Raw genomic sequence first — 24,638 nt, forward strand, 5'->3', positions numbered from 1 at the left:
ACTAAAAATCCAGAAGGAGCATTGGTTTTGGGCACAGCTGGATTCAGGAATTGAAATAATATCATCAGGACTCTCTCTGAGACAGTTTTATCTAGCTTTCTTCTGTGTTAGCATCTTTCTTCTGTGGGCTTTCCCACTTGCTGAACCTTTTGCAGTTCTAGGCTTATGCGATCCTTAAGGCCCATGCCCTCATGTAGTGAGACCTCTATTCCTTAGCTTGCATAACACACTGAGACTGACCAGTCTAGTTCATATGTCCATGGAGTCAGACAGGCAGAGAGATGAACAGCATCACCAAATTGTGGAAGGCAGTTCCCAAAAGAAAAAGAAGAATCTTATGCTGAGGAAAAGAAAGTAGTCCTGTACAGGCCAAAGACAACAGACATCCACCTGTAATTATAGAAATGGAAGGAGGCTTATGGATCTGCCAAAGAGGTACCACTTCTATCAGAGTTGGAAAGTCCAAAGGCTGGAAAGTCTACTGGAGTCCAGAATCACCTGCTCCTGCTGCCACTACGCCAACAGCCAGCAGCCACCCGAAACTGCTGCATTTTCACTGCCCAAAGCAGAAAACTTTTTTCCTTTTACTGATCTCCTGTTAGTGCCTCCTACTGATAGAATCTAACAGGAAGCCAGCTGCAAGGAAGGAAGCCTGGGAAATGTCATTTGCAGAATTCCAGTTGCATCCATAGACAATAGAGTAGAGCGTGGCAGGTGTTTAACTGAGAGACAACAGGTAAATGACCAATATAGTCCACCCTCTTTGGCTACGTGGCATCCATGTATACCACTCTTCCCATATTTAAAATTCGAAACAAATTCATGAGTCTGCTTTCCAGTATGCACCTGTCCTTCATACAAACAAAAACACCCTCATTGTTTCCCCAAAATGGGTGATGTTAATTCCTCTTTTAGGTCAGTCATTGTCAAGTGTAGTGGAAGCATGCAGTGTTTCCCTGGTAGCAATGTTCCTGTCTTGAGAGATAAGACCTCTGCAGGGACAAACAGCAAGAATTCTATAAGTGGGCTATTAGAGGTAAAAGTGAAAGGAGGCACTGCCACTTTCATCCCTTGATTTCTAGAAGTATTCTAGCTATGGAAAAAATAGCATCTATGTTGGTTGGTGGCTAAAAGTATATACCACATCCATTTGGATAGCACCCTGATCTCTCAGGGCATCGTCTCTCAGATGGCGCCATAATGGAATATTCAGTCGGTTATTCACCATTTTATTAGGTAAGCTGCTTCTGGGTGATGGAGTACATGGCAAGCTTCATGGTGGCTAGGGAAGGAGGCTGGCTGACATCCACAGAACAGGTCATCTTGTCCACTTGATTTGCGAGAGCCTCCTCTGCAATGGGTACCCTTTATTAATCATTCACATGAAACACTGAAGCCTCTTACCCTGTGCCCATTCCAAGAGGTGTATCCACCTGTATCTCCCCCACATGCCTTTTGATCATCAATTCTTCTGTCTGGTTCTTTCTAAATCCTTGGCTGTCTGGCCAACTTGTTAGCCGTTGTACACGAATCAGGGTAAAATCATACCTCTGTCTATCTCTTTGTCCATGCAGAGTGGACAACTACTGGGGAGATTTTCATTCCCAAAATCTTTCAGGGACACTCCTGATGGCAGTTGTGATGTTTCAACTAGCCACTTCCAGCTGGTGCCCGCATATTGTGCAAAACCGTCTCTAAATCAGGCCTTAACTTTTTCTTCCTCAGTCAACTTGTAGGGAACTCACCACGGGTGCATATGTGGGAGCTGAGGAAAGGCAGCAGTGTTCTAGAGTAGGCGCTGTAGGAACTCTGCCGCCTGCTCATGGACTTACTTGTGGACTCAGGACCTCTTCAGTCCAATGCTGTACATAACACTTCCTCTTTATAGTGGAGGGCAGCTGCACGTGCCCAAATGTGTAACTTTGTATGTCAGTAACACCCGTGAAAGGCAGCTCAGGCACGGCCACTCGCTGCCCCGTGGTTAGTCATCAAGCTCTAAGAGTGCCTGGTAGGTAGCATTCCAAAAGGTCTTTCCAAAAGCAGAATGGTTATACCTGCCAGAGGGGTGTGATGGTTAATTTTATGTGCCAGCTTGGCTGGTCTATGGTGTGCCCAGTAGTTTGGTCAAACGTTATTTTGGGTGTCTTTGCGAGAACGATTTTGGATGAGCTTAACACTTCCATTGATAGTCTGACTAAAGCAGCTTGCCCTCCCTGATGCGGATGGGCCTCCTCCAGTCACCTGAAGGCCTCAATAGAACAAAAGGCTGATCTTCCCCCCGAATAAGAGAGTGTTTCCTCCTGCCTGACTGCCTTGAGCTGGGACATTGGTTTTGTTTCCTGATTTTGGACTTGAACTGAAACGTTGGCTCTTTCTAGGTCTCGAGCCTGCCAGCCTTTGGACTGGAACTTACACCATTGGCTGTCCTGGTTCTCAGGCCGTCGAGCTTGGACTGGAACTATGCCATCAATTCCTCCGGGTCTCCTGCTTGCCAATTGCAGGCCTTAGGACTTGTTAGCTTCCATAGTCGTGTGAGCCAGTTCCTTATAATAAATCTCTTTTTATATGTATGTTCATCCTATTGGTTCTGTTTCTCTGGAGAACCCTGACTAATACAAGAGGTCATGGATTTTTCCCCTCAAATTCTAAGGACTATAATTCCCCTACTGGGGCTTGCCAGAGGCTCTATACAGCATCCCCTGTTTGCCACAGACCTCTAACACCATTGGAGTTGCTAGGTCCTAAGGCCTATGTAGCAGAGCAGCTTATACTCTAGCCTGGACCTTCTGCGGGACCTTTTCTTGCTCTGGGCTACAATGAAAGCAGGGACTTCCCTTGCGGTCCAGTGCGTAAGACTCTGCGCTCCCAGTGCAAGGGGCCTGGGTTCAATCCCTGGTCGGGGAACTGGGTCCCGCATGCATGCTGCAACTAAGAAGCCCGCTTGCCGCAACTAAAAGATCCCGCATGCCACAATGAAGATCCTGCCTGCTGCAAGACCCAGTGCAGCCAAAATAAATAAATAAATATTTTTAAAAAGAAAGAAAGAAAGAAGGGGAAAGCTAGTTTCCTCAGACAAAGAAGGAGCTGCTGCTTCCCTGGCAAGGGAGGTTCATGGGAATTTAGAGGTTCAGGGTTCTCAGATTGTCTGAATATATTCAAATGTCCCCATTCCAAGTCTCAAGGTCTCCTCCACAATCAATGCCTATCACATAAGAGACTCGGTCAGGATGTAAAAACAACTTATGTTGTCGTTTTGCAACCCACACAATTATATTTGGGGTCTAATTTTTAGCAGTATGCGCCCTGTGCCTTCACAAAGAGCTTTCTTTAGGGCCATCGTCAAAGTTCTCTGGTTCTGTAATGGTGACTGCAGCTGAGTTTAAAGACTGGAGCTTGTCATTTCCTTCCTATAAGTGCTCCAGGACAGTCAGAAGCAGCTAGCCTCCTGAGTCCTTGTAGTCATGACTGCTGTCGTGGTGATCAAATGCAGCAGGCACTTCATCTCCCAAAGCATTGCCTTCAATAGGACTTCATCCTAAGCAAACACAGGTAGTAAGGTAGGTAATCATAGTGCTACTACATTTCCATTTTCCACTGGATCCACATGGGATCACTCTGTTCAAGTTCAGTCGGCAAACCAATCCCCAAATCCTGTTTTGGAGGGTCTATTTCCTGGAACCTTTTCTGTCGCCAATATTATATAGTCCTATCTAGAAAATGGGAGTCATTCTAGATATTCCAGACAGAGATAATATAATACAGGAAATTATTGGGTTGGCCAAAAAGGTCGTTTGGGTTTTTCTGTAACATCCAATGGAAGAAACCCGAATGAACTTTTTGGCCAACCCAATACAGGGGTGTGGGAAGGCCTAGAAGAGCACAAACGAGCATGGGGGCTAGAGGAACAAAAAGAAAGAAAGAAATGATACTCAGAGATCACAAGCTGCTAATCCCAAAGACTTCGAGTTCACCAGCCATTAAAGCAGAGCCCACAAGCATATACTGCCTGCTGCACCTTTAGAGACACAGTCAGTCTTAGATCTGCTGAAGAGTTGCCACCTCAGTCAGAACTGGAACCACCAAAAAGGTTCTGCATCTGCCTGAGCTGCTGTCCAGAATCATCCCATCCTGCTGCTGTTTCCAACAAACACCAGCAACTGTGAGAGCTAGAAGCTGAAGATGTCTCTCTTCCTCTGTCTTCTGATATCCATTGTGACCCATTTAGCATATCCCACAGAAAGTTAACTGATGAAAGATCCTGGGTCGTGAGGTTGCAGACACTCAGCCCCAGACTCTAGCCATCAGAACAGAGTGGAGTACAAAAGGGCAGTTGTTGGCTTAGATAGCTAAGCAATAGGTAAAAATGATCAGTACAGAAACCAAAATCTGTCGCCTTAGTTGTGAAAGCCCTGCTTCCTGACAAGAGCAAAGAACAAACTTATTCAGCCATAGATGGGTAGGTTAAGGAAAAATGGCAACTTCTCCTGCCTGTCAATTGCTGTAGTCTAGCAATGAAACAGTTTCACCAATGCAAATCTACTGAATATTTATTATCTACTATGGTTTAAGCTTAGCTTATGTTGTGATACTTTAATCTTGTGATTTGAGTGAAAAGTATAAGTCAGAGTAGATTAAAAATCAGATATAATTTTTATATTTAACTACTGTAATTCTACCAGATTTCCCCATCTTCATCATTTTCACAAATAGTGATATTTTACTTAGAGATCAAAGGCATCTGTAATGAGCTCCCAATGCCACCCCCTTCTCTTAGATATCTGTACAGTTTCTCACTCTCTCTCCCTGTTGCAAAGAGGGTACCCTCTCCTCCCTCCCTTACTAATCCTCTCTAATGGTAACCATTTTAATGTGTTCTCAGTCCCTTCCTGCTTTATCTGGAAGTTTATTTCTTGTTATTTTTTTTTTCTTTCCAAAATATTCAAATTCTTCTTCAGCCTTGATCCCACTTTCCCTTACAATCCCTTTCTCCCTTATTCTCTTTCCCTTTACAGCATTGTGTGTGCTTGTTTCTCTCATCCCATTTTCCCTTAAACCCACCCTAACACACACACACACACACACACACCCTCCACTGATAAATCCAGTGGTCAACTTTTCGTCCTCATCTTACCAAAACTAACAGAGTTGATCACCCCTTCTTCCTTGAAACATTTTCTTCACCTCTAGGATGTATCCTTCTGGCGTTCCTCTCAGGTATCTTTTCTTGGTCCTCTTCATCTCTTTGTTCTCTGAATGTTGGAGTGCCAAGGACTCATTTCTGTTCTGTGTAGCCTCCTCCTTTGGGAATCACATCTAATCTCATGACTGTAAATACCATCTATATGCTGATGATTCCCGATCCTATATCCCCAGCCCGGACCTAGTTCCTTAACTCTGCTGACATATCCAGCTGCCCAGTCTTTATCTCTTATTGGATAAATAACAGGACATGTTAAACTTAACATGTCCAAAACTGAGCTCCAGATACCAGCCCCTAAAACCTGTTTCTCTCCTAGTCTTTCCCATTTCAACAAATGGCAAGTCCCTTTTGCCAGTACTCAGGCCATAAAGCTTGCAGTCATCCTTGATTGTTCTCTTTCTTCTCCCTGACATTATGTGTGTTACCTGGCTGTGTGTGTGTGTGTGTGTGTGTGTGTGTGTGAATTGCCTTTTCCCTTTTATTTATTGGAATCTGTTCATTAAGCCCCTGGGACTCACTCTCAATCCTATCTTGAAATTACATTTTCAAGAGTATGTAGCACTAGGAATTCAGCAGCCAGCTTGGGGTATTTCACTTTAGGGAAGAGTCGTGTGACTGTCCTTTGACATAGTCCATTGCTGAAGTCATTCCCCACAGCTCTCAGCCTTTTCAGAGGTCCTCCGTTGTTTTTTCTGCTTGTCAAAGGCAGTGCTCAAGTCTCTGCAGTCAGAAAAAGAGAATTTTCCACTTTCCTTTCTCTGTTAACGTCCTCCCACTCCCTATCAACTCTCAGTGAGGAGCCTGTTTAAATTTGTACGTAGTGACTGCTGTTTGCAACTCTTAACAATACTGATGCTCACTTCAAATGTCTACAAATTGCCAGGAAAGCGAATTCTTATTGAAACTTAAACTGAAAAAGAAAATCTGTTTCCCCCCAAGGAATTAACTTTTTCTTAAATCTTTCAAGAATAGAATTAGTGTTTATGTAACACTCTTATGTCTGAAAAAGAACTGGCAATGACTTGGACATCAATTAGTCTTGCCTCTATGAAGCCAACTTTGATTCCTTTCAGGGTTAAGAATGGATTTTAAAGAAAAGTTGCACTAATAGTTAGATGAAAGTTATCAAAGAATTCAGAATCTTCAGCTATAACATAAATTGGGATTCTTTGGTTACAAATTCAAAGGAAAGCCAACTCAAATTGGCTTAAGGAAAAGGACATCTATTGGCTCAAGTAACTGGAAAGTCCAAAGATAAATATAGCTTAAGGCATGACTGCGTCTAGGGCTGGGGTTGGCAAAAGGAGCCCGTGTCTTTTTTTGTAAATAAAGCTTTATTGAAACACAACCGTGCCCATTCCTTCTCATATTATCTAGATGCTTTTGTGCTCTGACTTGAGCAATATAAGTGGTGAAGGTGAGTAGTTCTGAGAGAGATCTAGGGCCCACTACCATGTGTGGATTTTCCCCCAAACCAAGCAATTCTCTCAGCACTAACACACCTCAATTCTGGCACTGTCTACCTGGAGGTAGCATCAGATTCCACAGCTTAAGAGCCTAGTCCCACAAGACTGCCACCATTTCAGATGCCAATCACAAGTCGGGTTGTTACCTGTGCTTCTGACCCGCTGGCTATAAACCAGAGGTTCCTGGGACCCCCTCCTTGATTAATTTGCTAGAGCGGCTAACAGAACTCAGGAAACCAGTTTACTTACTAGACTACTCGTTCATTACAGAGGGTGTTAAAGGATGTGAATCAACAGCCGGATGAAGGGATACATAGGGCAAGATGCTGAATCCAGGAGCTTCTGTTCTTTTCGGTGTTTATGCAGGCTTCGTTACATAGGCACAGTTGATTAAATCATTGGTCATTGGTGATTGATTCAACCTGTAGCCCCTTCTCTCCTTTTCAGAGGAAGAGGTGGGCCTGAAAGTTCCAACGCTCCAATCTAATTAATCTAATCCACTGATTGGTTTCCCTGGCAGCCTTGCCCCCCCATTCGTTAGAGGACTTCCAAAAGTCACCTTATTAACATAAGCTCAGTTATGGTTGAAAGGGGCTTGTTATAAGTGACAGGATGTCCATTTCACCTTTATGGCTCTGATGCAGTTTCAGGAACTGAGGACAAAAGACCAAATATTATAACAAAAGATGTTCTCATTGCTCTTACTGCTTAGGAAATTTCAAGGCTTTTGAAAAGCTGTGATCCAGGAACCATGGACAAAGTCCAAAATATATATTTACTATAAATCACATTCTCACACCCGCAAGCCCTAAAATATTGCCTATCTGGCCCTTTACAGAAACAAATAACCAGGACTTCCCTGGCGGTCCAGTGGTTAAACTGCATGCTTCCAATGCAGGGGACACAGGTTCTCCCTGGTCAGGAAACTAAGATCCCACATGCCACCATGCGCAGCCAAAAAAAAAAAAAAAAGACCAACCTCTGGTCTAGGGAAAAATGGTGTCGATGGGATCTGACCTTTCTGTTTCTCTGCTCTGCTTCCCTCAGTGTTGGTCCTTTCTCATGTAGGCTCTCTCCTCATGGTGGCAGAAAATCTATTATAGCTCCAGGCTCACATCCTCATAAGAGCGGTCTTCTTTTCTAATTGCTCCAATAAAAAACACTAAGATTTGCTTTGATTGAACCTCCTTTTCTGGTCTTGTTTGATGTGTCCATCCCCAAACCGATAACTGGCCGTGAAATGCGGTGCTCTGATTTGCAAGGTCGAGATCATAAGTTGACCTCTGGAGTGATCAGTCGAGTCAGTATTTCCCAAACCATAAGAACCAAAGAAGTGGGCTTCCTAGGTGGCGCAGTGGTTAAGAATCTGCCTGCCAATGCAGGGGACACAGGTTCGATCCCTGCTCCAGGAAGATCCCACATGCCACGGAGCAACTAAGCCCGTGTGCCAAAAAACAAACAAACAAAAAAAGAACCAAAGAAGTGAAGGGGTGATCCTCTTAAGAAAAGTTGTGGAGCTATTACCAGAAAAAGGTATTGAGTGTATAGGGGGAGTAGTAGTAATAGAATAATGAGTAAACTGAAGGGAAGTTACATAAGAGGCTGGTAAACAAAAGCGTCCACTGAAACAATTAGAATAACAGCTTTTAGTGACTTCCCTGGTGGCGCAGTGGTTAAGAATCCACCTGCCAATGCAGGGGACATGGGTTCGATCCCTGGTCCAGGAAGATCCCACATGCCTCGGAGCAGCTAAGCCCGTGCGCCACAACTACTGAGACTGCGCTCTAGAGCCCACGAGCCACAACTATTGAGGAACTACTGAAGCCGGCAAGCCTAGAGCCCGTGCTCCACAAGAGGAGCCATCGCAGTGAGAAGCCCATACACCACAATGAAGAGTAGCCCCCTCTCGCTGCAACTAGAGAAAGCCTGTGCCCAGCAACGAAGACCCAACTCAGCCAATAAATAAATAAATGAATAAATAAATAAATTTATTAAAAAAATAAAAAACAAAAACAATTGGTGAATCAAAAAAAGAAAAAGAAAAAATAGCTTTTAAATAGTTACTGCTTCTTCTGTTAATATTCAAATAAATATTTTTCCCTTTTACCAATTCACTGTAATCAAAATTTTAGGTCAACTAAGTGAAATTACTGTTTTTATTGGTCAAAAACAGTTGGATATTGGCAATTTCGTGCAGTTTGTATTAGATTCCTAGGGCTGCTGCAACAAAGTACCACAGACTGGGTGGCTTAAAACAACTGAAATTTATCCTCTCAGTCTGGAGGCTGGAAGTCAGAAATCAGTGTCAGCAGGACCACGCTCCCTCTGAAGGCTCTAGAGAATCCTGCCAGCTTCTCGTGGTTGCAGGTATTCCTTGACTTGTGGTTGCATGACTCAAGTCTCTACCTCTTAACTTCATGTGGCTTTCTTTCCTGTGTGTATTTATGCGTCCTCTCCTCTTATTAAAAGGACACCAGTCATTGGATTTAGGGCCCACCCGAATCCAGTATGACCTCATCCTAACTATATCTGCAGAGAAATTCTTTCCAAACTAGGTTACATTCTGAGGTTCTAGGTAGACATGAATTTTGAGGGGATGGTATTCAACCCACTACCCAGTTTAACCTAATATTATTGGAGAATTGAAAAAGCAGAGAATTTATCTTTTTAGGCTCTGAATAAGCAGAAAAATAAAAGTAAAGACTGGGTTAGTGTATCCTGGGAATGCAAAGATCATTCAACATCCAAAAAAATCCATGAATGTAATATATCATTTTAATAGACTGTTCTTGGTTGAATTGCGTTCCCCCCAAAAGATATGTTGTATCTGCAGTACCTTATTTGGAAATAGGGTTGTTGCAGGTGTAATTAATTAAGATGAGGTCATACTGCAGTATGGCTCTTAATTCAAAGTGACTAGGGTCCTTATAAGAAGACATCTTAGGGGCTTCCTAGGTGGCGCAGTGGTTAAGAATCCGCCTGCCAATGCAGAGATCACGGGTTCGATCCCAGCTCCAGGAAGATCCCACATGCCGTGGAGCAACTAAGCCCGTGTGCCAAAAAAAAAAAAAAAAAAAAGACATCTTGATGATACAAGGAGAGATCTTAGGAAGACACCAAGACACACAGGGAGAAGATAGCCCTGTGAAGACAGAGGCAAAGATTGGGGTTATGCTGCCATAAGCCAAGGAACATTTGGGGCCACCAGAAGGTAAGGAAAAGCAAAGAAGGATTCCTTTCTTAAAGGTTTCAGAGGGAGCATGGCCCTGCTGACACTTTGATTTCACATATCTAGCCTCCAGACTGTGAGGCAATGTATATATATTTATTGTTTTAAGTCACCCAGTTTATGGTATTTTGTTATAGCAGCCCTAGGCAACTAAGACCCAGATTAAGAGAAAAAAGCATATAACTACAGAATAAGCATTTAATACAATTTAGCACTCATTTACAGTAACTTTTTTTTAATTAATTTATTTACTGGCTGTGTTTGATCTTCGTTGCTGCCCACAGGCTTCCTCTAGTTGTGGCGAGTGGAGGCTACTCTTCATTGTGGTGTGCAGGCTCCTCATTACGATGGCTTCTCTTGTTGCAGAGCATGGGCTCTAGGCACACGGGCTTCAGTAGTTGTGGCACGGGGGCTCAGTAGTTGTGGCTTGTGGGCTTAGTTGCTCCACAGCATGTGGGATCTTCCTGGAGCAGGGATGGAACCCGTGTCCCCTGCATTGGCAGGCAGATTCTTAACCACTGCGCCACCTAGGAAGTCCAACAGTAACAATTTTTAACAAAAGGATACCCATCAAACACCTAAACTAAACATCATTCTTAATGGTAAAATTTTAGCATTTTCATTCAGCAGATGAATGAAGCCTACTATCTCATTCACTATACCAATAAAACCTATAAGCAACAGAAATAAATCTAACAAAAAACATGAAAGATCTTAAAGAAAATAAGGAAACATTACTAAAGAATATGAAAGAAGACCTAAATGAGTGGTGAATTCTGTCATGTTCATGGATGGTAAGACTCAGTATTATAAAGATGTGAGTTCTCCCACAAATTAATCTATAAGTTCAATTTCATAAAAACTCCCTATAGGATATTTTTTAAGCGAAACTTAATAAGCTTGTCCTAATCTTTATATAGAAGAACAAAGAGACAATCAGAATTTTTTTTTATGTTATTTGAAGAGGGCCTAGGTGGGGGAACTCATTTTAGGGTTTTAGTAATTAAAGCTGCGAAGTATCGGTGCAGAGAGATAGACAAATTAAACTGAACAGAGAGCTCAGAAATAGATCCATGAATTTATGGAAACTAGATGTATAACAGAGGTAGTATTACAAATTAGTGGGGAAAGGATTCACTGTTCAATAAGTAGTGCCAGAAGGATTGGTTATCTATATGAAAAAAATTAGAATACCATATGCAAAATCAACAGTAGATTAAAGCCCTAAAAGTGAAAAACAGAACTTTAAAAAATATCTTTATGTCCTTGAGACAGGGATTTCTTAAATAAGAAAGAGAAAACACTTTAACAGATTGATAAATTTGACTATATTAAAACGGAAAGCTGCTTTTTAATGAAAACTACCTTTAATGGAGTTAAAAAGACAAACCACAGATGAGAGAAGATATCTGCAAGGCATATAACTGATAAAGGATTAGTATGTTGGATATATAAAGTATACCTATAAATCAATAAGAAAAAGATAACCCCATTTTAAAAATAAGAAAGGATATTGTGTACATAGCATTATTGGCCCCAGTTTGTCACCCCCTACCAACATTCACACCCTTTGTTGTATGACTTTGCAGTTCTTCCCACTAACAGACCAGAGGATATTTCTTTTCCCCATTGACTTTAGATTTGGTCACGTGATTTGCTTTACTATATTAGAATGTGGTACATGTGACAGTGTGGCAGTTACAAGCCTAAGCCTTAAGAGACCTCATGTATTTCCACATGGGCTTTTGTACTTCAGCCATTGTCATGAGAAGAAATTGCCCAGACTGGTCCACTAGTCCCAGGAGGAAGAAGTAAGACCATGTAATAACACAGCCACTTCAGACAAGCTGCCCCATCCAATCCACAGGCACTGAGCTAAATAAATACTTATTATTGTACAACATTGTTTTTGTGGTTAGTTGTTATGCTATATTACTTAACAGCATTGTAATGGGCAAGGAAATTCACTTAATCATGGTCAACAAACATTAAAAGTTCTTCAGTCCATACAAATAAAAGCAATAGCATACCATTGCATATCCATAAGATTGGCAAAATTTAAAAGTCTGATAATATTAAGTGTTGGCAAGAATTGAGAAGTAGAAATAGATATATACCATTAGTGGGAGTGCACACCTAAAAACTAGGCAACATGATTCTGGCCATTGAGTTGCAAGTGTAAGTCCCTTTGATGTGGCATCTGGAAAAACTTTTTTTTCTCTCTCATAAAAAAGAAGATAGACTGGGCCGGTAATTGCCTTTTTGTCTTTTCGTTTTCTTCCTGCCAGGAATGTGGACATGAGGCTGCAGATGGGGCACTCATCTTGCAGCACGAGGTGTTTTAATTTCATTACTTACATTTTTCATATGTTAAATTCATTCGATTCCTCTTCAAACCTACGTCTTTTTTTTTTTCTTTTTTTTCTGGATAATAATAATAAAGTAAAAGGAGAATAGCTAACGTGTGAAGTACTTACTACATGCCAAACATTGTTTTGAGTGCTGTGTATACATCAACTCATTCAGTCCTCACAATAATCCTATGAAATAAGTGCTATTTTTGGTTCCACTTTACAGATAAGGAAACAGCGATACAAAGGTTAAATGCATTGCCCAAATTCACACAGCTATTAAGTGATAGAGCTAGAATTCCAGTCAAGCTATCTGGTTCCAGTGTCTGTGCTCATAACTATATGTTAGTCTACATTACCTTTTTTTTTGCCCTTCAATGTTTTATTTAGGCTTAAAAATGAATTTTCACACATTTCTTTTATCATTATTTCTCACAGCATCCATGTGAAGGAGATATGTTTTGTATCCCACGTTACCTTCAGAAGAGATAGAGACTCAAGGAGCTTACATTTTTCACAATTGCATAACAAAGCATCCATAGCTATGTGCACTGTCAAATTATACATGAATGGAAATATGCAGTATGTTCTCTTGTTTTTTATAGCTTCAATTCATCAAATTGTAACACTTCAAATATCCAGTTTATTGTATGTAATTATACTACAATAATTTAATGAGGTGGAAAGTGTCTGATGGTGCATGGCTAAGGGTTGAGTCTAGAGCATAGGCAGCATGTTCTCATTTAACAGGGATGGGAGATATGTCTTCTAACTATATTAGTCTACATTACCTTTTATCTTTGATCATTTTAAACATACTTATTTAATAGCCTATTAGATTTTAGTTTTATTTCTCTCAAATTCCTGGGGTTCTAATTCCCTGCTTGTTATGCCTGCTGATTCTTCTTTATAAAGAACAATTTCCTTGTATCTTTTAATATTTTTGACCTATTCATTCAACAGCATTGGTTGAGCATCTCTTGTGTGCTCAAGTGCTGTTCAAGGAGCTGGGGATATATACGTAAACAAAATAGGCAAACTCTCTGCTCTCTTGGACCTTAAATCTAGTAGGGAAAACAGAGAGTAAACAAATAAGAGGATAGAGAGTGGGAGGAGGTGCTTACATAGAATGGTAAAGGAATGCCTCTCTGATAAGGTGACATTTGAGCAGAGACCTAGAAAATGTGAGAATGTGAGCTATGTGTATATTTGGGGGAAGAATTTCCAAACAGAAGGAATAGCAAGTATAAGGCTGCATGGCAGGAACATGCCTTGAATGTTTGGGAACAAGCAGAGGTCTTTGGAGCTGGAATGTGGTGTGTAAGGGGTGGAGCGGAAGAGATTCGGGCCGAGACATACTGGGAGGGGCAGGATGCAGATCGTGTAGAGCCTTTCAGGTCATGAGTAGACCTGGGGTTGGATAGGGAACCTTTGAGGGTTTTGTGCAGAGGGGTAACATGATTTCACTTATGTTTTAGAAGCGTCACTCTGGCTGCTGTATTCAGACTAGACTGACGTTACAAGATTAATTAGGAGGCTATTAATAATAAGTGATGCGTTGGAGTGGTACCAGCAGTAGTGGACAGAAGTGGTAGGATTTTGGATTTTGTTTTGAAGGTAAAGCTGACAACACAGAATCAAAGATGACTTGATGTTTTCGGTCTGAATAAGTTGAATGGAGCTACCATTTCCTGAGATGGATAAGACTATAGGAAGGCAGATTTAAGATGAGGATGGGGACTTCCCTGGTGGCACAGTGGTTAAGACTCTGAGCTCCCAATGCAGGGGGCCTGGGTTCAATCCCTGGTCAGGGAACTAGATCCCACATGCATGCCACAACTAAGAGTTTGCATGCTGCAACTAAGGAGCCTGTGTGCCACAACTAAGGAGCTCTGGAGCCACAACTAAGCAGCCTGCCTGCCGCAACTAAGACCCAGTGCAACCAAATAAATAAATAAATTTTTTTTTTTAAAAAAAGGATGAGGATGAATGCAGAGTGTGGTTTTGGATATGTTGAGCTCAGGATGCCTATTAATGTTTAAGCAGAGATGCAGATAAACAGATATTTGAGGCTGAGGTTCAGGGAAGAGGTCAGGGGCTAGATATGTAAATTTGTGAGTTATAAGCTCAAAAATGGTATTTAAAACAAAGACTGGATGGGTTCACCTAAGGAATGATATAAGTAGAGGAGGGGTCTGAGCCCTAGGGCTTGGGGCATTCCAGCTATAGGGGAGGAAAAATGTTCCTTGACCTCCCTCCTGGCCGTGTCTGAAAATTAAGCTAACAGATCAGCAGCAGAAATGCATACGGTTTTACTCAGTATAAGTTTTACGTGACACAAAAGGCTTCATAAGGAAATGAGGACCCAAAGAGACAGACCTGAGTATTTTTATGCGAGGCTTGGTGAAGAGTGGACGGTCGTGGAAGAATGGGGTAGATTAAGAAGTAAGAGGTACATTTAGTAAACTGGCAAGCACTCAGCAAAGCCTGTTTGTTCAGATTCTTCACAGCATCCCTCTGTCTTCTGAGATAAGGAGGCTCCTTTCCTTTGGGCGTAGGGAGGACACCTCTCACCTGAGGGTTTTGTGTTCTCTTGCAGTGGAGAAGGGAGGGGGTGTCAGAGTGACCTTTCTGCTTCTGCTGTTAACTCAGACTCCTTCAGTTCAAAATATTCACTGTGCCAAGGTGCCATCTTTGGGAGGTAGCATGTTCTAAATCCCAAAGCACTTAGAGATTAGACAAGGAAGAACCAGGAAAGGAGACTGAGGAGTGAGCAGTAGGAGAAGAACCATGAAGAAGTGGTGTCCTGGCAGCCAAGTAAGTGCAAAGAGTGTTTCAGGATTAAAAGAGTGATCCACTGTGTCAGTAAAATGAGGACAAATAAGTGACCATTAGATTTGACAACGTGCAGGTTACTAACGACCTTTCAAAAAATGGATTTTGATGGATGGAGATAAAAACCTGATTAGAATGGGAGAAGTGAAGACAGCAAATGAAAAAACCAAGACAAAAAACTCTTGCAGTGACCTTTGTGTGAAGGGAGCAGAAAAATGGAGTAGTAGCCAGAAGTAGGTGTGAAATCAAGGGAAGTTTTTAAGATAGGAGATATTACACATCATGGTGGTACCATATTGAAAATGATCCACTCTGTATAGAGAGGGGAATGACTTTGAGTTCAGTTTAACAGTTTATTTCCCACCCACCTTGGGTTCTAAGAGCTTCCCTCTTGAGCAGTTTGGCATTTGCTTCTGCAAGGTGTCCCCACCGACACCATCAGCCCAGACTAATCCTCACGTTAATTTTTCAGCTGGAGGTTTCCCCGCACCAAACAGGTAAAATGAATGTGGATTCCAGAACCTCACACAGCACAACCTTGCATTTGATATCTTACCTAGGGACTTTTTTTCCCCAGCGAGGGCCCTGTAAAAACAAACTTTCTTTGCCTTTTCCCTGGACTTAGGGGCAAAGTTTACTAGTCCTTTTTCATTGAGGTTGAACATTTAGAGGGTTCCAATTTCTGTTACTGATAAAAAAAAAACCAGAACCTATGTTGCTGCCCCAGCTCTGCATCCTCTCCACTGATATCTAGGGATTTCTTACTCTTTCTTGCAAGCTCAGCCATACAGGTTTAAAGTTTTGGCTATATTTTAGCCAGCATGTCTGGAGATTTGTGACAGGAAAGTTTCAGCACTTTCTAGACCACCATTTTGCTGGAGTCAGAAATCTTCTCCATTCTTCACCTGGCTATTTCCTGGTCACCTTTGAGGTCTCAGCTTAAATGTGACTTCGCAGAGAGGTATTCCCTAACCCTCTCCATCCCAATCTAAACTAGTTCACATTTTTATACTAAGAGCACGCTATCTTAGCACTTAACTTGTCGTTTATAACTTCATATGAGTATTTGTTTAATGCTGATACCCGCCTCTAGATTAAAAACTACATGGAGGCAAGAATCACGCCTAAGTTCACCATATAGCAGAAAGCCTGATTTATAGAAGATGCTCAATCAGGTTCAGTGACTGAACAAATAATTGTCTAAAAATTTAAAAACTAAGAGTAGAGTATTACACGATAGCCTGAAATTTATTTTCTGTGTCTTGGAGATGACATTCTGTAAGGAGAAAGTGTTTTTAATGGAAAAAGGACAGAGGTTTCTGACTGTCATTTTTCTTGACTCAGAGAAGCAGTGTTACTCTGATTTTGGTAACTACTGTGTTTTTTCCTCTTTAGAATGGAGATCTCCTCTCATCAGTCTCACCTCCTGCAACAACTGAATGAGCAGCGCAGGCAGGATGTATTTTGTGACTGCAGTATTCTGGTTGAAGGGAAGGTCTTTAAAGCCCATCGAAATGTATTATTTGCTAGTAGCGGCTACTTTAAAATGCTTCTTTCTCAGAACTCCAAGGAGACAAGTCAGCCAACCACAGCGACATTTCAGGCTTTCTCCCCTGACACTTTTACAGTTATCCTGGACTTTGTCTATTCCGGCAAGCTTTCTCTCACGGGTCAGAATGTCATAGAAGTGATGTCAGCTGCTAGCTTCCTTCAGATGACTGATGTCATTAGTGTATGTAAGACCTTTATTAAGTCTTCGTTGGACATTAGTGAAAAAGAAAAGGATCGCTATTTCAGCCTCTCCGATAAAGATGCCAGTTCTAATGGTATAGAACGCTCCTCTTTTTATAGTGGCAGCTGGCAGGATGAAAGCAGTTCTCCACGTTCTCACCTAAGCCCAGATCAAGGAACAGGTGTAATAAGTGGGAAATCTTGGAGTAAGTATAATTACCATCCTGCCTCCCAAAGGAATACTCAACAGCCTCTGGCCAAGCATGAACAAAGGAAAGATTCCATTAAAAAGTCCAAACATTTGAGGTTGTCACAGCCTTCTGAAATGGCTCATTATAAGTCAAGCAAACGTGAAGCACGAACATCTGATTCTTCCGGCCACATTTCCCAGTCTGAAGAACAGGCACAAATGGATGTGGAGGTGGACTCTACTCCTGTTGGCTATCAGTACGGTCAAGGATCTGATGTCACATCAAGAAGTTTTCCAGGTACCCAAAAAGAGAATCAATGCCCCAAGACTCTGATATAAATCAATCCATGCCCTTACTTTTTGGTGTTATAGGCAGTAGAAACAAGTGATTTTTTTAAAGTCATACTTCTCTAATGAAAGCTATGCATAAAACACAAATTTTAAAACATAATATTGGATACATTTAATGAAGTCAAAACAATAGAGTTCTGAGGGTCAGAAACCCATAATTTTCCAAACCTGCTTCTCTGTGGATGATTAGATTACTGTTAAATGTTTAAAGCTCTTTTGTAAATGGTTCAATCCTTAAGACACATATTTTAATTTTATTTTTTAAAATTTTATATTGGAGCATAGTTGATTAACAATGTTGTATTAGTTTCAGGTGTACAGCAAAGTGATTCAGTTATACATCATATTTTCACTTCAAATAGCTTACTTTTTTTTCTGAGTATTCACTCAGGAGGAGTATTTTTATACAGAAAAGTTAAATAGAGCAACCATACATATTGGCAAAGGTTCACAGACTCAGTATCTAAAAGAAATTAAACTAAATCTGATTTTATTAAGATATAAATACATAATTTTAAAAAACTTAACATATAACACATAACATTGATACTATAACTCTGCAACACCATGAGGCATCTCATTTTTATGGTAGTAAAATGCAGAGATATTATGTAGGCTGATAGTTTCAAAGTAGAGAACAGGGATTAGAAATGCATAGTATCCAGTATGCCCCCCAATTAATGTTAGCAAATTTGCTTAATAGTTTACATGTGAATTTAAAGGAAAAGTATGATAAAATTAAACTCTTGCAGAGTATAAGATTTAGATTACATATTTAAATTTTTTAATTTTAGAAAAATTCCAACTCTAAATAAAAGTAAAGAGAATAGTATAATTAACCCCCACGCACCCATTACTCAGTCCCACTCATGACCAATCTTATTTCATCTGTATCTCTGCCTCCAACCCCTCCCATTTTTAAGCAAATCTCGGACATCATATGTTTTCATCTGTAAACATATTTCAGAGTGTGTCCCTAAAATATAGTCTTAGAAAAAAAACTACAGTACCATTATTATCAAACCTAAACAAAACTAACAAGTCCTTAATATCACTAAAAGCCAATCAATATTCACATTTCCCTGGTTGTCATATACATTTTAGAAAATAATTTGGTTGTAGATAACATATTTAAAAATAATGGCAAGTTGATTTTTTACTAATCACATTTTCCTGTAGGAGACTAACATGAAAATACATGAAACTGTATCACATTGTAGAGCTTACTGAAAATCCTGAGGAGCTCTACCATTGACCAAGGCAGACAGAAATAACAGAGGAAAAATGGGAGATCTTTCTTGCATTTTAGAAGAGCAAAAAAGTTATAATCCTTTCTTGGGCTTTGCACTCACGTAATTCTAGGCTATTTCAATCTAACTTCAATAATGAACAGCTGAATTTAACTGTGGTTAAATTGATGAGGTTTGCCTCCAACCACATCTAACATTTTGAATACGTATGAGTTTTAAAACAAAAAATTAAAGATCCTTGAAACTTTTTCACCTTTAAAAGAAAAGCAGTACAACTGTATGAAAAGTAAGAGCAAGGGGGTTCAGACATTTGGTGTCTGTGCTTGGCTGAGGAGCCAGTGGGGCGAAGCTACCATCTGTGGGATTATGACTAAACACTTCTAAGTCAGAATCCTGCCCAGGTGGAATGATAAAAAAAAAAATTTAAAAAAGAAAAGTAAGAGCAGGGGGATAAATACGTGTAAATAAAACAAGTTAAATACTTTGGGATTGTGTCTGTAATTTTAAAATCTGCTACTACTGCTTTACTTTTAAAATCTAGTGAGTCTATGCCATTAAATAAAAAGATGAGTGAGACAGTCTAAATCTACCCAGACTTTGTAAATATATCAAATCCTGAAGTTATGGTTCTTCACTTAGGATTACAATTGACAATCTAGTCTTTATAAAATTTCTTCCTTCTCCTCGTCACCTACCTTTCCAAGATTGGACTCATCAGCCCCTTTTGGATTCTTGATGTTATTAGAACTGCGATTATGAACCTTCCAGTGATTTAATCAAACTGTCTCTTGACAGACGACCTGCCCAGGATGAGGTTCAAGTGCCCATACTGCACACATGTGGTAAAGCGGAAGGCAGACCTCAAGCGCCACCTTCGTTGTCACACAGGAGAAAGGCCCTATCCCTGTCAAGCTTGTGGGAAAAGGTTTAGCCGGCTAGACCATCTAAGTAGCCATTTTCGAACAGTATGTATATGATTTTTCATCATTTTGCTTCTTAGGAAATACGTGCATTTATCTGCTTTAGGGTAATCTAGTTCACTGAGGAAAAAATCTTTTCACAGAACTCTGCAACATTAAACAATTTTTCCAACTTAATGTTTTTACTTTGCACATAATGCATAATTTTATATATTTTTAAAAATAGGTTTGTAGTCTCCTTTGAAACCTTGAAGTAAAAGATATTCTTTTGAATATCCATTTCCATTCACTTAAAATCTAATATTTTTATATCTCGGTCTTTTCAGAACCAAAGACAATGTAAACTTTTTTTTTTCCATATAAGTTTATTTATTTATTTATTTGGCTGTGTTGCGTCTTTGTTGCTATGAGCAGGCTTTCTCTAGTTGTGGGGAGAGGGGGTTACTCTTTGTTGCGTTTTGCAGGCTTCTCATTGCAGTGGCTTCTCTTGTTACAGAGCATGGGCTCTAGGCGTGCGGGCTTCAGTAGTTGTGGCCCATGGGCTCTAGAGCACAGGCTCAGGTAGTTGTGGCACACAGGCTTAATTGCTCTGTAGCATGTGGGATCTTCCTGGAGCAGGGATCGAACTTGTGTCCCCTGCATTGGCAGGGGATTCTTAACCACTGAGCTACCAGGGAAGTCCCGACAATGTAAACTTTTAAAATGTTTTAAATGTCTGTGTCAGAATCACCACTTGAGATACTCAGCATCTACTAGTGATTCTTAAATGCTTATCTGGTAGATTGTCAGTCTAACTTCTGCTGTCTGACGTCTCTCAACTACACCCTCTTTCTAGTGTCTCTCCTGTTTCTCTGGTCTCCTCAAGGAAGCGCGTGAGGTGGGCAATAGAGCGATTCTCAGTTGGGGACTGAACTGTCAACAGTCAGAAAAATCTCAGGGAATTTTCTGTTCAGTGCTCTGGTGGTTTAATAAGGTAGTGACATTAGAGCAAAAATTTTTTCCAAAATCTGTGTTCTATTACTCATACTTTTATTCCATTTACATGAGCTGCTTTTAATTTTGAAGGGCAGTGATCACTTGATGCATTACTTTCTGGTTATTCATTCAACAAATATATATTGAGCACCTACTGTGTGCCAGACCCTTTTCTAAGTGCTAGGTATACAGCAGTGAACAAAACAGACAAACTCTCTGCCTTCATTAATCTCTGAAGCTAAATTTTTAAAAGTTAAAATAACCTTTTATTATTACAAAAGCAATAAATATGCATTATAAAAGCTAAGAAAATAGACATAAGAATAAGAAAATAAAAATACCATATTTTTACCACCGAGATATTACCATTCTTAACACCTTATCATGTGTATTTATGGTTTTTTTACCAAAATGATATCATTCTATATGTGCTGCTTTCTTTAGTGAATAAGCTCTACCTTTCCACCTCAATAAAATTTTATGTGTTATACAGTTAATTTCAAATCTACCCATAGATTTGAAATACCTTTTATAGCTGGTTTGTCCAAGCCAGAATCCAATCCAGAACTCATCTCATTGTTTTGTCCCTTAAAGATGTTTTTAAGCTAGCACAGTTCCCTCCCTGCACCCCCCCCCCACCTTTTTAAAATAACATTGACTTACTGAAGATATTGAGCCAATTGTTTTACAAAATATCCTACCTCTGGATTTCTCTGCTTGCTTCTACATGGTGTCATTTAGCGTGTTCTTCTATCCCCCCTGCATTTTCTGAAAACTAGAAGTTTTATCTAAAGGCTTAGTGGATGCAAGTTAAATACTTTTATCAAGGACAAAATTGTATATTTCATATTGTGTAACATTAGGAGACACATAATATCTGGTGGACCCATCATTCACATTGTTACAGTTGATCACTGGATTAGGGTGATGATACTGTGATCCCACCATTGTGTTGTAATTAGAAAGGAATCACTGTGTAAGTATGTTGGTATTATATGACTACCCATTTCCCCATGAGCCATTCATTTAATAGTATTAATACCAATTAATAATTGGTGATCTCTGTCCAAATTATTAATTTTACTTGGAGTTGTGGAATGATTTACTAATTTTATCCTTCCTTCTATATTATTAGCTGAAATTCTATAAAATAAAGCTTTCCTTCATTACCCAGGGCTATTTGGCTACTTTGAAATAGAGTTCCTACAGGAGAAGCAAGATAAATGTTTAATTATTTCCCTTTAATTACCAATTTTCAAAGTAAAGAGTTGATTTAATAGTAGCCTCAAATGATATATGAGATTTTTTCTGGCTTCGTTTTTTTAAATAGCATATGGTTTCATGAATTTTCATTGGTTCCTTGTGTTTGGATCCATAACAATTATCATTCTTTTTGACACTCAGACTTTCCAATTTTGCAGTGGGGACCCTTGAAGCTGGCTCTTATGATCTTTTGTCACAACTCCATTAAATTTCAAAAAGAGCCCTAGACTCATCTTGTACTCCCCCTGCCACAAAACTGGAATCAGCCATTTCTCAAAGGAGCTTTGGTACCTTTTAGTGGGGAATGAAATTAGAAACCAAAATTTGGACACCCAAGGTGCTCATTGTTATTAGGGCATCCTTTTTTAGATTGTTTCTGAGGTAGAAGATATATATTTTTAAAATTATGAGTTCATGATGATATTTTTAATTTTAACATTACAGTGTTTCACTTAGTTTCTTTGTTTTCATAATTGTTGTATTGGATTTGGAGGGGGAGGAACATGAATCTGTGTCAGAACTTTGTAATAAAAACAATGATAGGGACTTCCCTGGTGGCACAGTGGTTAAGAATCCGCCTGCCAATCAGGGGACACAGGTTCGCTCCCTGGTCTGGGAAGATCTCACATGCCGCAGAGCAGCTAAGCCTGTGTGCCACAACTAGTGAACCTGAGCTCTAGAGCCTGCGAACCACAACTACTGAGCACATGTGCCGCAACTACTGAAGCCCATGAGCCTACAGCCTGTGCTCTGCAACAAGAGAAGCCACTGCATTGAGAAGCCCGTGCACTGCAACAAAGAGTAGCCCCCACTCGCCACAATTAGAGAAAGCCTGCGTGCAGCAACAAAGACCCAACACAGCCAAAAAAAAAAAGAAATAAAATAAATAAATGAATAAATAAAAACTTTAAAAAAAAGTTTGTGGAATATAATTTTAAGAAAAAAACGATATATATGATAACCATAATACTGATATTATCTCAGGAGAAATAAAGGTACACTCAAATTATGTATTTTCAACATTTACTGACTAATATGTCAGTGATTACGCAGAAGATAATTGTAATGAGTGGAAGTCCCATACATTTTCTTAGATATTTTACCAGGCTGCTTTAGTTTTCTTGGGTTTTTTGACTATTTGTGTTTGGTGGCCCGCTTTCATACCATTCTGACTTCATCTAAATGAATATGCCATAAACATTAATTCAGCATTATATAGTTAGTTATGTGTAATAATTTTTAGATTAGAATCTATAATCTATCATTCTGAACAAAGTTATTTATTACTAACTATAATATATAATTATTCATCAATTACAACTTCTTCTAAAGCATTCCACACACATTAACTCATTTGGTCCACACAACCTGAGTTGTATTCCCATTAGTAATAAGGGAGCAGGTAGTAATAACAGACTGATACGTAGCAGAACCCCCATAGTGGTTGTTTATAACCAGTGTCCATTCTGAGAGTCAGGCTTCTATTCTGTTTGGGTGGTGCCCGTACCTTAGCAGTTGTTAAATATTTTGACAGTCACCCTGGAAGCAGGTTTATAATGTTTTAAATTACTTGCTTCAAGATACATGGTTAGTAAAGGACAAGATTAGTAAATGGCACAAGCAGGACTGGAGCCCACGCCTTCCAATTTGTAGCCCAGTCTTCTGGCTGTTAGATCTTTCATTAGTAAAAGTGGCAATAACCCTTATATCAAAAAATGTTTTTTGATAAATTTAAGTTTGGGACAAAATTTTTTTCTTTCTCTAGCAAAATAACAAAAATATTAATATTCATATGAAATGAGAATTTTCCCCTGAATTAAGATATGTAAAGTCCTTAGAATAGTATATGGCAGATACTAAGTGTTTGCAATTATTATTGTATTGTTCTGGGAATGTGTCCCTTGTTACCTCAGATATAAAAATACTGTTGGATTAAGGGACATGTGGAATTATTAAGTATGTAATATTAATCATAAAAACATAGTAGAGACTATTTAGAGAAAGCTGGTGTTTAATATTTCTGTGATATTAATTTATCACCGAAACCTGTGATCTTTTCCTAATAACTAGATGTTAATTTAATATTAATGCTTGGCTTTGAACATCTTAAATTTATGATCTGGTACTTAGAATATCAAACTGCCCTGCTTTTGAAAAATCTTTTTTTTTATCACCATTTAAATCTCTACACAGATTCACCAGGCATGCAAACTTATCTGCAGAAAATGCAAACGTCATGTGACTGATCTAACGGGTCAAGTGGTACAGGAAGGAACCAGGCGCTACAGACTCTGTAATGAGTGCCTTGCTGAAGTTGGCATAGACAGCCTCCCCATTGATTTGGAAGCTGAACAGCATCTTATGTCCCCATCAGATGGAGATAAGGATTCCAGATGGCACTTGGGTGAAGATGAGAATAGATCATACGTGGAGATTGTAGAGGATGGGTCTGCTGATCTGGTCATACAACAGGTTGATGACAGTGAAGAAGAAGAAGAAGAAAAGGAAATAAAGCCCAACATCAGGTAGCTGGGATGTGAACCAACAGACCTGGCATATCTGCAACTTACAGTGACTTCCTATATCTCTCTTCCCATGGTCAGAGTCTGGTTAACAAATTATCAGACTGACTTAAAAGTAAATGACCTGATACCATCTGCATGCTTTCTGAACAGGCCATTGTATCCATTCTGAACTTTGTTGCCCTAAAATCTGTTGCTGCACTGGAAAAAAAGACCTAGCTTGAGTTGGCATGATGTATGAACAATTAACCGTCTTACTTTTATTACAGAGATACCTTTTTTTTTAATATTGGGAAGATCTACTTAGCGAACTTTTTTCAAAGAAAATATTTAAAATAAATTTACCACAACCAAA

General features: G+C 39.8%; 1 protein-coding gene across 1 annotated transcript in view; it reads left to right on the forward strand.

The window, feature by feature from the left end:
- The window catches only part of ZBTB8A (zinc finger and BTB domain containing 8A), a 49,714-nt gene extending 25,076 nt beyond the window's left edge, over nucleotides 1-24,638 (forward strand). The window contains exons 3-5 of the mRNA XM_057704089.1: nucleotides 16,477-17,300; nucleotides 19,399-19,568; nucleotides 23,955-24,638. Of these exons, the coding sequence (XP_057560072.1) occupies nucleotides 16,478-17,300; nucleotides 19,399-19,568; nucleotides 23,955-24,290 (1,329 nt within the window). The 5' untranslated portion in view covers nucleotide 16,477 and the 3' untranslated portion in view covers nucleotides 24,291-24,638. The remainder of the gene's footprint in view (nucleotides 1-16,476; nucleotides 17,301-19,398; nucleotides 19,569-23,954) is intronic.

This window comes from Hippopotamus amphibius, chromosome 1 (genome assembly GCF_030028045.1).
Source record: "Hippopotamus amphibius kiboko isolate mHipAmp2 chromosome 1, mHipAmp2.hap2, whole genome shotgun sequence".
Taxonomy (NCBI): domain Eukaryota; kingdom Metazoa; phylum Chordata; class Mammalia; order Artiodactyla; family Hippopotamidae; genus Hippopotamus; species Hippopotamus amphibius.